General features: G+C 33.1%; 2 protein-coding genes across 5 annotated transcripts; one reads left to right on the top strand and one right to left on the bottom strand.

The window, feature by feature from the left end:
* The first annotated feature begins 290 nt into the window (after positions 1-290).
* On the top strand, positions 291-5981 carry LOC140863946 (uncharacterized). 3 transcript variants are annotated; one of them, XM_073267755.1, is made up of 15 exons: positions 291-472; positions 548-659; positions 751-860; positions 1382-1504; positions 1642-1841; positions 2396-2471; positions 2564-2650; positions 2758-2838; positions 2942-2974; positions 3154-3207; positions 3291-3332; positions 3532-3610; positions 3726-3796; positions 3878-3910; positions 5869-5981. In XM_073267755.1, exons 1-15 carry the CDS (start codon positions 308-310, stop codon positions 5875-5877), a joined length of 1275 nt encoding a protein of 424 aa, XP_073123856.1. In that variant the 5' UTR covers positions 291-307; the 3' UTR covers positions 5878-5981. The 3 variants fall into 3 exon arrangements, with proteins under 3 accessions (XP_073123856.1, XP_073123855.1, XP_073123854.1); XM_073267754.1 differs by lacking the exon at positions 5869-5981 and adding an exon at positions 4765-4904; XM_073267753.1 differs by lacking the exon at positions 5869-5981 and having other exon boundaries at positions 3878-4142.
* Positions 4242-11679, bottom strand: LOC140863944 (uncharacterized). 2 transcript variants are annotated; one of them, XM_073267751.1, is made up of 14 exons: positions 11443-11679; positions 11221-11332; positions 10996-11126; positions 10533-10655; positions 10242-10441; positions 10071-10146; positions 8872-8958; positions 8472-8552; positions 8140-8172; positions 5911-5964; positions 5734-5775; positions 4762-4840; positions 4490-4560; positions 4242-4379 (listed from the first exon to the last, which is right to left on the bottom strand). In XM_073267751.1, the coding sequence occupies exons 1-14, from the start codon at positions 11605-11607 to the stop codon at positions 4290-4292; spliced, it is 1344 nt and encodes a 447-aa protein (XP_073123852.1). In that variant the 5' UTR covers positions 11608-11679; the 3' UTR covers positions 4242-4289. The 2 variants fall into 2 exon arrangements, with proteins under 2 accessions (XP_073123852.1, XP_073123853.1); XM_073267752.1 differs by having other exon boundaries at positions 11014-11126.
* Positions 11680-11884: the final 205 nt, after the last annotated feature.

Below are 11884 nucleotides of genomic sequence, written 5' to 3'. Positions count from 1 at the left end.
TATATGAATATAATTAATGATATATATTGATGTAACAAATAATAAGATATTAAATTTATGTTTATATTAATATTTTTTTTGTGACTTGGAAACACGCATGCAGTTACTATGTTTAGGTGCGTTCTGGTTAAACCTTCGAACTAAGGCAATATCATGCAAATTATGCTAATCAGCCACACTGGACAAGACAAATCCTATACAGGCTAATCCAAGAAAGCAATGGTATATATATATATATATATATTATATATATATATATATATATATATACATATATGATTGAAGTTGAATTGAGTGAGCTCAAAACATGGAGAACTGGCGGAGGCTGAGCCACCTCTTTGTGACCATGTTTCTGTCGAATTTCGCCGATTTGATTGGAAGTCCGGCGATCCCCGACGTCTCCATTGCCGCGCTTTGCCCCGGAAAAGATGAATGCTCTTTAGCCATTTACCTCACCGGCTTCCAGCAGGCGGTAATTCAACTAACCCATTTGTTGTTTTTGGAAGTTCTCATCAGATTCTCATCAAATTTCTGTTACAATTACTAGGTTTCAGGATTAGGATCTGTGATCGTGACTCCATTGCTTGGGAATTTCTCTGATGCTTATGGTAGGAAAGCTTTGCTCGCAATCCCTCTTTTCCTTGCTATTATTCCCAACGGTATGTATGTGACAGCACAAGTGTTCTTTGTTTTTTTTTTTGTTTCACCGATAATGCGTATCTTGGGTTATGTTTGGCCATTTTTGTGCAGTTGTGTTGGCTTGGAAGAGGGAAAAAAGCTTCCTCTACGCGTACTATGTCATTAAGACTATAACTGCCATGTTTACCCAAAGTGGCGTGTGCCTTGCTATTGCTTATGCGGTAACTTCCTTCTTGGTTTCGTAATAATTCTCTAGTTTGGCGTTATGAATTCCACGATATGCAATTTGACCATTTTCCCATTTGATTTACTTGCCAAGAAAAAGAAATGTTACAGCCTTCAATCCATTTGCTAAGTATCCTGGCAAAATACATGGGTCAAAGTACGTAGTGGGGCTCCTTAAAATTTAGCTAAATGGTGGCAGGCAGACCATGCCCAAAGCATCATCTTGTTATTTGTCGGCTAGAGATGTGCATAATTTTTTACTGGAAGAAAAATCCTCTATCAATCTCTGATTGTTATGAATTTTGTGAGATTGGAAAATGCTGGAAAGTGGAAAGAGAAGCAGTGATATAAATGGTGCAAAGTGAGAGCTTGATAGCTGAAATATCGGCAGTAATTTCTTTTACTAGAGTGCATGTTGGATTATCACTCGACTTAGTGTAATTTGATTCAAGAGAAACTAATGTTAGTTGGGAAGATATTCAAATTCTAAGTTTAGCCGTATGGGGTATGTTCTCAGGCAGACAATGTATCAGCAGGGAATCGTGTCTCTGCATTTGGACTTCTCTCTGGTGTGATGTTCTCAGCATATGTTGGTGGTACTTTAGCTGCTCGCCTGCTCTCCACAATTCAGATATTTCAGGTCTTTCCTTGATCAATGCAGAAACCATTAATTTTTCTTTGATTAGCCCCCAGGGTCTCTGTTACTTCTCAGCAAAAGTCAATCTCAACAACTTTTTATCCTTTACAAATCATTGATCTGTGATTCAATCCATTCAGGTTGCAGCAGCTGCAGCTATTGCTGCAGCAATTTACATGACAATTTTTCTGAAGGATACAAAACTCCCTTCTGATGCTTTGGAGCAGCCAATTTTGAAGGAAATAGAAAGCAATGAAGACAGTGTCGAAGCATTGGAGAAGATGGACTTCAGTAAGAAAATTCCATCACCGAAGGATATATATTTTTTGCTAAAGAGCAGGTATAATCGTTGAATTCTCTTGAATTTTTTGGAAATTCGTTGTATTTTTCTATCTTCTGGTCCTGATGATCCTAGGAATTTCTTCCAGAATAAATTAACTCAATGCCTGCAAGCACAATAAGAAGATAATAGCTCTTTAAAAATTGTTTTGTTGCTAGTATATTTGGAACAGATAAATAGAGGTTTTGGGAATGAAAAACAGTAGCTCACAAATTCCAAAACTTTCTTGATGCCTGAGTAAATCAAGGGCATTGGTGTCTCTGATCATATTGGTTTGCTTTGCAACCTACTACGTTGAAGAAATGTCTGATCTCATGTGGAAATGAAACTTTAATGGATCATTATGTTGACGTGACATGTTATTATGAAAATTCTACCGTGCTAGACTAAATATTATCCATAGGTGAACGGTAACACAACTTCCAGCTCTGATTTCCCAGCAGTTTCTTGATATGACATGCCCTTAAAAAGCTTTTAAGCTTACATATTTTTAAAAAATTGCTCGGGCCCCCATTCTTCTCCCTTTGCTGAATGACACAATCCTCTTGCTGCAGCTTTGCTTTTTCATTAGCAGCATTTGTTGCTTTCTTCAATAGCCTTGCTGAGGGTGGACTTCAAACTTGCTTACTGGTATCCTACATTCCTTTTTCCGTTTGATTGGCTGGTGTTTAGCGAGCAAGTTTCTCAATGTGCTCACTTTATGATTTATCCATCATCCGCAGTATTTCTTAAAGGCACGGTTCCACTTCGGGAAAGATCAATTTGCAGACCTTTTACTTATTGCATACATTGGAGCGGCCCTATCAAATGTATTTTACATCCCATCACCTATCGTGCTTCTTCTAATGCTATTTGTATCTTCTTTTTTTAATTTTATTTTGGCCTCTGCTGGATATTAAAATGAAAACTTGTGCAGATGATCTTCATGCCTCTATTTGGTCCTGCTATTGGAGAGGAGACGTTGCTATCTATAGCACTTTTTGCCGGATTCTTAAATGTGTTTTTCTCAAGTCACCTTTCATACATAAAACCTCTGCGTATACATGAATATATTGATGTATCACGTAACATTATTAAAAATTGGTTCTGGTTTGCTGCAGATGTTCTTTGACAGCATCGCATGGGCAACTTGGGTATGCTCTTTCATATTCCATGAATATCATGCACTTGAAACTCCCTATACTTGTTCAAGAAGTTTACTTTGGGAGTGCAAATGAAAATCCTTGAATCTTGTTCTGCTCGAGTAAGTACCAATATATTGAAGGAATACATACTTTAAAAAATCTTTTTTCCCCCAAATTTTGTCCATTAGGTACCCTATGCTGCTGCCGCGATGGGTCTATTCCTCTTTTTGTCGAGCCCAAATGTGAGTTCACCACAGCCAATATTAACTTATGTTCGGTTTTGATTACTATTTGTTGATATGTGGTTACCTTCTGAACTATGCAGATAAGAAGCATAGTTTCAAAACAAGTTGGACCCAACCAACAGGTATATTGTAGTTGAAACCATGAGAAACGAAAATCAACTTAATGACTTGTTGGCTGTGATTATGTAACGGCCATCCCAATCTTAATTTTTTTGGTGCTGATCACGATCAGAACTGCAAGGAAACGTAGTATTATACCATCATTTTATGGAATCATTTTATCATAAACTACTCGCTTATGTTGCCTCTTCGGTTTGCCAGGGACTTGCACAAGGATGCATTTTGGGCATCACCTCGTTGGCAAATCTCATCTCCCCCTTGATTTACAGCCCTTTGTCAGGTGCTACAAAATTTTGTTCTCTTGCATGCTTACAGGACACCACACGAGACAACACGTTAAGTGTGATCATATTTCATACTCATCGCTCAACCTTTAAACCATATCCTTGTTACAGCTTTATTTTTGTCTGAGAAGGCTCCGTTCGACTTCCAAGGTTTCAGTATCCTTTGTGTTGGACTTGCTTGGGTAAGAAACAACTTGTCACACACAACATATGCCCCAAATGACTAATGTTGGCTAATCTGATCTAAGTTTAATCTTGTGCAGCTGGTAGGTTTCTTTCTGAGTATACTAATCAAGGTATATCCCTTATTATCAAGAAACAGAGATAGCAGCAGAGTGTTAGCCTAAGTCTATCTGATTTCTAAAAATTACTGGAAAAAATGTCATAATTCCAGTATGCAATCAATATGGAATGCATAAATCAAACATCATTCTAAAATTGGTTATTTAGAACGAACTCAACGCACGTTGAACACTGGAAAGGCTCTTCATTTCTTAGTAGTAATTTGTAAAACACAATTTACCAAGCTCCATTATTTAACAAGTAATCACATGATAATTAATAAGCAATACACATTTGCTTCCATTTACCGAACAAGTTCTCTCTAATTTGAGAGAACCTTGATTTGCAATTGCTATATTTCAAAATAAAATATGCTTTGAGCACGAATTCGATTTAGGCTACCACACAATGCTGGTTGCTAACTCGTTCTTTCGAGGAACTCGGAACGAGTTTTATGATCATGCTCAGAATGAAAGCCATCAGCTGCCAATGGTTGATATAAATAGTGATTGGCATATATTGTTCTTGCATTAGTGTGTGTGTGTGTGTTTTCCCCCAAAAAGAAATCATGAAAAGGATGAAATGAACCTTACATAACAAAGTCCAATGCACAGCACACAGAACCCAGAGAAATGAAAGGGTGCTTCCTCAGACAGAAATAAAGCTGCCAACAGAAAATAAAATGTTAATTTGGGAGAGTGTACATCACCTTCTTTTTTGCATTTTTTTGAACGATCCTATTTTGCATTTTAATATATCAATTTTTTTAAAAAGAAATTAATATATATTTTTAAAAGAATATAAAGAAATTAATATCATTGAAGAAACAAAATAATTGATTTATGATTTAAATTCTTGAAATTACCAGACAAAGGACTAAAGATCAAGGGAGAAGTCACGTTGGCCAATGATGTTATGGCCATCATGCATCCTTGTGCGATGCCCTGAGACATTCACAATCAATATGTTGTGATTAATTTAGAGAATCAAAATACATTGATTCATGAATTTCAAATTTTTGTTATTTTTGTAGGAATGAATTTTATGTAGTTCAATTTTGAATTTACTCTTTATCTACTTAAGCATTTCTTAGTCTAATATTAGTGTGATTCGAAACATATATATATAAGATTGAAATTATAATTATTTTTTTTCAAATTAAATCTCTCATTTTAAAATCAAATTCATCTAAATGTACATGAATAAAGTCATGCTGCAGATACAACGAGATTTGTAAAACAATTACAACACAAAAAATTCGATTTATCAAAATCTCAAGATAAATTCAATATAAAATTTTATAATATAATTATTGTAAATATTATTGTACGATATATAGTTGTACATTTAGTATTATTCGGTAATCTATCCTAGATTAATGACATGTTTTTTTACACGTACAAATTAAGGACATATTGTTAAGTCTTTGTGTGTGTGTATATATATATAAACGACCACTTTAACAATTATAAGAATTTTAATAATATACACGAAAAATTTTTATTAGACTATCTCACTGGTTAATTTTATGGATGAATCTCCGACCTGACCCGACTCATAAAAAAATATTACCTTTTATGTTAAAGGTATTATTTTTTATACAAATATGGATCAGATCGATATTTTTCATAGATGTAAATCTGTGAGACTATCTCACAAGAAACCTAGTCTCTTGTATAATAACCTCATAACTTCATTACACAAAACTCATTAACTTCATTACACAAAATATAATATTGGTTATCCAGGAGTACATATTGTTTATAAATACGATGTACACTATCTGTAAAAAAAATAATAATAATAAAAATACGATGTACACAAAATTTAAACACACCTGTTCACTACACCCAACTTGTTTTGAAGCAATGCTCCTAACCTGTTGTATTTGCCATTAATTAATATTCTTTTGATCAAACATATGTGTGTGTGTATTTGTATGTATAACTTGGGTGAATTTTTTTTTTTTAAGGAAACTTGAGTGAATTAATATTCCAAAGAAATGGCAACTCACACATGAGGACCACATAGTAAAGACTATCCCGAGGGATGCAGCAGTATAAGGTACCTGCATAATCAACTGAAACTCAATATATTTTTTGTTTTTGTTTTTGTTTTAAAATGTAAAGTAGCAAGTATATTGCATTTGGGGCTTGATAAGCACCAGTCCTATAACATATTTAGAACCATATTTTGTCGTATTCGTGTTTATTTGACGTTTTTGTCCCTAGTTTTGAGCATAAATCGTCATACTTTCATTATTGGTAGGTTTGAATGAAATTGAAAAAAACTTGAATATTGAATAGCAAGTCAAACACTACAATGTCAAGTTGGAATTTGGCCGGAAGACAAGAAAAAATTACAAGAAGCCAAGAAAATTCAAGAAGATTTAATACACAGACCTTGTAGATGGTCTGGAAAAGGGTCTGTGCATCATCGAAAAGAAAATTTGAAAAAAAAAAAAATACACGGACCCATGCCCGGACCTTGCACGGACCACCTTTAGAGGGTTGTCCGGGTCCTTGCATGTCGCAGCAAAAAAATTACTCCTTCGCGAAGAATTTTGGAATTTAAAGAAACTTTGTATTTTACTCGGTTTTGGACATTATTGAGCTTTAATTAAGGAGAAAAATAGGGCTTTTTTTAGAGGAAAATATAAAAGAAGACCACGGCCCAAATTTAGAGGGCTTTTGAAAATTTTTTAAGACGACGACTAGGACTTGGAGCGAGGAGAGAAGAAGACGCACTTCACGCGACAATGACATCACTCATATATATTCTTTCTGATATTTTGCTATTTCTAATTTAATTCTCATGGATTCAAAACATAAGATTTTTTCCCTAGTTTTGTTAATTTGATGGAGTAGATCACGTTTTTTGACTGAGGCTACAACATGACCATACTATTGATTTTTGCTAGGGGTATCAAAACTCAACCCAATCCGTCAACCCGAAAAATATCGGGTTAGGTTTGAGGGTTTTTAAGTTCGGGTTGAATCGGGTTGACCCGAAAGCGAACCCAAAAAAATTAATCGGGTTCGGGTTGGGTTCGGATCAACCCAAAACTTTTAATTATTATTATTTATATAAAATTAAGAAAGATTTGCTACATTTTTATACGTTGTATTGCTTGAAAAAATATATTGTATATTGATATAATAAATTTTCGTCATTTAATGTTTATTTTGTACAATTTTTATTTTTTAAAATAATTTTTATTTTTTGTAATAAGTATACTTTAAATTTTTTACAACTAAACTTTCAAATTTAAATTATATATAAGCTTAGATTTTATTATTATGTGATTAAATTAAATATTACTATTATTATTGTGTGTTTTGAATTTTTATTTAATTATTTTGTTAAAAAAATTAGTTGGTTTGTGTTGATCGGGTTAGTCGGATTAGCCGGGTTGGGGTTCGGGTTGAGAAATTTTTAAAGACTATTTTCGTCAACCCGACCCGAACCCACCCGACCCACCCGAATTAACACCCCTAATTTTTGCTCATGTATTGAATTGATTATTGCTTGGATTTATTTTAAGTTATTGATTGATGTTTGCATAAATCTCTTGCTTTTAATCTGGTCAATTAGCTTCATGTTTGTCGTTTGATCTTGATTCGAAAGATAATGGATAAGAAATTAGCTTGAAAAATATCTATCAACACATAGTTAAACCGACTAAAAATAGTATTCGATTTCAGTGTGCGATTTTAGGTGAAAGCCGAACTTCCATAGTTGTGAATGTGTTTTTGTTTAATTAAATTCAATTAGAAATAATTGAACTGTTGAATAAAAATATATTTATTAATTCTAGAAATAGATTAACAATTAAGATAAATAATTTCATCGTGATTTTAGATAATTATTGCTTGATTAAATCAAATACGTGACAATAATTGATGTTTGGTACCGTTGTGTGCTCCCGGTCATTTTAATTTGAATTTCGCATTCTCCTGAGTTTAATTCATCGTTTAATTTAATTGTGCTCTTTGCTTTTGAGTAATTTAGTTTAGTTTAATCATTCACAAAAATCACTTCTCTTATTTAGCCTAGATTAATTAAATAATTTATATCTTAATAAATATTAGTCACGTCTTTGTGGGATCGATACTTGGAATCATCATCATTCGCTATTACTTGACTTAGTACACTTGTTAGAATTTCCAATCGATATTTTCGATCAGGGCTAGATCATAATATATATATAGACACACACACAAAGAGAGATTAAAAACCTCACCCAAGGTGCCCATGATAGGCTATTGAGCAACATCTGCAAAAAATATAAAGACCACCATGTGTTGGTTGGTGCTTAAAGAATATAATATAGTATAATATATATATATAAAAGTTTTCAGCTTTTCAACAATTCCTCTCAACTTCATGTCCGATCACTAAAAATCGTTGATGGATTTTAGTGGTGTAAAAAATCAAAAACAATAACAACTAAAACCCACCACCGTGTTTTAGTGGTTGGGGATGAAGTGAGAAAGAATTTTTTGGGCAGCTGAAAAATTCTATATATATATATATGTGTGTGTTTTTATTTTGAAGGAATGTAACATAACATACATTTAAAAACGCAACGAAGAATGCGAAAGAAAGCAATGTCATTTCTCCAAAACGATGTCCCAACTTAGGCACGAAAACCACCTGCAAAGGAATGATTTGAAATCCACAGATTTAAATATATTTTATTGTTTAGATATCTTGCATAAAAAAAATTCAAATAAATTTTTATATTTATTTACACTATAATTGAGCTAATCACACTTCAAATCCTTAAAATGTTGAAATGATAATCCATTATGGTTAGTATAAATAGAGTGTAAATAAGTATGAGATTGATTTGATTTCTCATTGTTGAAATTATTTAACAATGAAAATGAATTCAAAATTCATATATGGATTTCAAATTATTCAATCCAAACGGAGCCAATTATTAATTCATAATATATATATAGATACATACATTTGATAGCGCTGCCCCGACGTTGATAATGAGGAAGATGATTGCAAACTGGTTTTTGTTGAATCCGAACCGGAATTTCAAGAAATACTGCATATATAAATTAAATCAAAATAAGAATTAGAAAAAAATAAATGATGATGATAGAAAATATAATAATTAAATATCTTCAAAGTTAACTTTAATTTGGCTAATATCCTTAAATTAAAATGAAGAAAATTTTAGATATGCATGAAAATAGTTCATTGAAACCCAAAATATAGCTTTAATTTTCTAAACATTAATTTGTTTTAGGGAATAATAAATTAAATATTTTTCAGTATATAAAATATATTTTATGCGTGTCTGATTCAAGTTAGGGTGGACCTCCTCAATTCATCCTATTGCGTGGATCAATGGGTGAACCTACAAAATATGAGAAAGAGACTGGGAAAACTTTGTCGGGGATTTAATATCCTCACGTGAACCAATTAATTTATAAACAGGGAAAATAGTTTTTTCTGGCAAATTAATTTGTTTATTTTTTTTTATTTTGGTCCATTAACTTCTCAAAAATTGATTTTGGTACACTGACTTTTAATTTTTGACTATTTTAGTTCAATGGATAACGTGACACCAGAAAATACTGACATGACATCGAAAAATGCTAGCATGACACCGGAAAATAATGACCTGTCAAGCTGTCACGCAAGCAATTGGACCAAAGTAACTGAAAAATAAAAGTTAGTGTACGTATACCAAAACCAAATTTTGAAAAGCTAGCTAATAGAGCAAAAACAAAAAAATACACAAGTTAATGGATCAAAAAATCATTCTCTCTTATAAAAATTTTGTAGTGCGATCAAGAAAGGAAAACAGGTCGATATATTCCAAAATTAATAAGTACGATGATCTTGATCATTTTCGATACCATGTTTAATTATAAGATCGAACTATATATGCATGTTTTTATATGATCGATGATCTTCTGTTTCAAACATCATCACCGAGCCGTCTTATTGGGAATAACAAGAGCATACATGTCTAAATACTAAGTTTCATATCTGAAGCGAGTTTTCAAAACACTGCTGGAGTTATATTAGCAAAAGTAGATGGTTTAATTGAAATGATAATGGAAATTAATCCAAATAAGTTGATGATTTAGAGAAATGGGGGTTATAAATTTGTAAACTCATGTAAAAGAGATGGTATATATGGGGTACCGGTAAGAAAGTTTGAGCTCCAGCATCAGCCAGGCCGCCCAACAATGTAATAGATGCAGCAAGTGCAAATGTAGTGCTGTAAAATTTCATTATTATATTTATAGCTACAATATTATATAACTTATAATAATTAAATTAGTGGCAGTGCACGTAATATATATAATTATAAACCTGGTGTTGATCAAACGAAATATATCCTTTGGCGATGGAATTCCATGAAACCTAAGATTATTACAACTTTCTGTTCTCTCCTCTAATGCCAAAGGAGTACTATGATCAATATGATCATCACGACTACTGCTGCTGCTACTCCAATCCTTGACGAATATTCTCATGTAAACCAACGTGAGAATGGATACAAACGCCCCCACCTGCGTGCTATAATTTCATTGTATAATATATATTCTGGACGACAAATGAAACTAATAAATACTACTATATATAATTGAATTCGAGCAGGACCTGAAATATTTGAGAAGTGGAGAGGAAGCGAGCACCTAAGTTACCAAGAACATTTGCAAAGGACACAACTCCATACAGAACTGAAAACGCTGCAACGCGTTTCCCTTCCGACACACTCTCTGCCTGCAGTCATGCACAGGTAGTTATCTAACAACGACTGTATATATATCATTGTTTAATTTAGGTTGAACTTGGACATAAGGATTTCAATTAAATCCATAGATTCCGATTATAGTTTTATTGTTAACAATGAAACAATATATAGATCATATCTTAAATTTTGTACATTACTTATTTTAAAAAGCTAGATTAATGGATCGATTTCAACCCGTGAACCTGTATCCATCCTAATTAACATCAAATATTGTATAAACATGAAATGGGTTAATTTGAAGTTTATGATCTTATTTGATTATTTCTCTAGTATATTTGAAATTCATTGATTCGAAATCGATCCTGTAACCTTAGATTTTGAAGTTACCAAATAACCAAAAGAAAGGCATAGAACACCCCCATCCGCAACCATGGCAGTCAAAGTCTTGAATGCATAGTATGCATAAACCCAGTTTTTCGTCCTCTTCAGTGCCAAGATTGCTGTTTATATGAATGCCATTAATAACGTACGGGATTTTTAAAAAAGTTCAAAGCCAGCAAAATTAAACAACATAGTAGTATACGTCATATATACCTAGCGGCACAATGGCAAGAGTCGTGGGAATTGTGAGTAAAATTTTCCTACCATAGGAATTCGAAAGATTACCCAGAAGTGGCATCATTATCACAGAACCTAACCCTGAAATCTGCCAAAGAAGAAAAAAAAAAAACAAGAAAAAAGCAAAGTATAAATAGATATGAATCATATATATATATATGGACTAATTAATATAATTATATGATAATGAGTACGTACAGCCTGCTGGAAACCGGTGAGGTAAATGGCGAGAGAGCAGGCATCTCTACCGCCACACAGTGCGGCGACGGTGACATCGGCGATGGTGGGAAGGACAATATATGAGTGGAAACTGAAGAGGAACACCGTCACAAAGAGGTGGCTCAGTCTTCCGCACTCCTCCATTATCTGTTTAATCTGCTAACAGTACTCATGCAAAATAATAAATTCTCAAAAGTTTCAAGAATTTAACTAAAAGCCGAGAATGCTACATGGGTTCGCTTGATCTAAAGGTGGTGTGGGCACGATTTTAAATCCAAAACCTATAATCAAAACTGTATTAAATACGAGTGACTTAAATGTTGTGTAAACTAACTTCATGTCACGGTCGTCTTTATTTAATATCGGAAAAACCCTTATCTTTATCTAATATATAAATGATTGGGAATTCATTTGCACATAA

The sequence above is a fragment of the Henckelia pumila genome, chromosome 4 (genome assembly GCF_033568475.1).
Source record: "Henckelia pumila isolate YLH828 chromosome 4, ASM3356847v2, whole genome shotgun sequence".
Classification (NCBI taxonomy): Eukaryota; Viridiplantae; Streptophyta; class Magnoliopsida; order Lamiales; family Gesneriaceae; genus Henckelia; species Henckelia pumila.
This window is presented reverse-complemented; position numbering and strand designations above follow the sequence as displayed.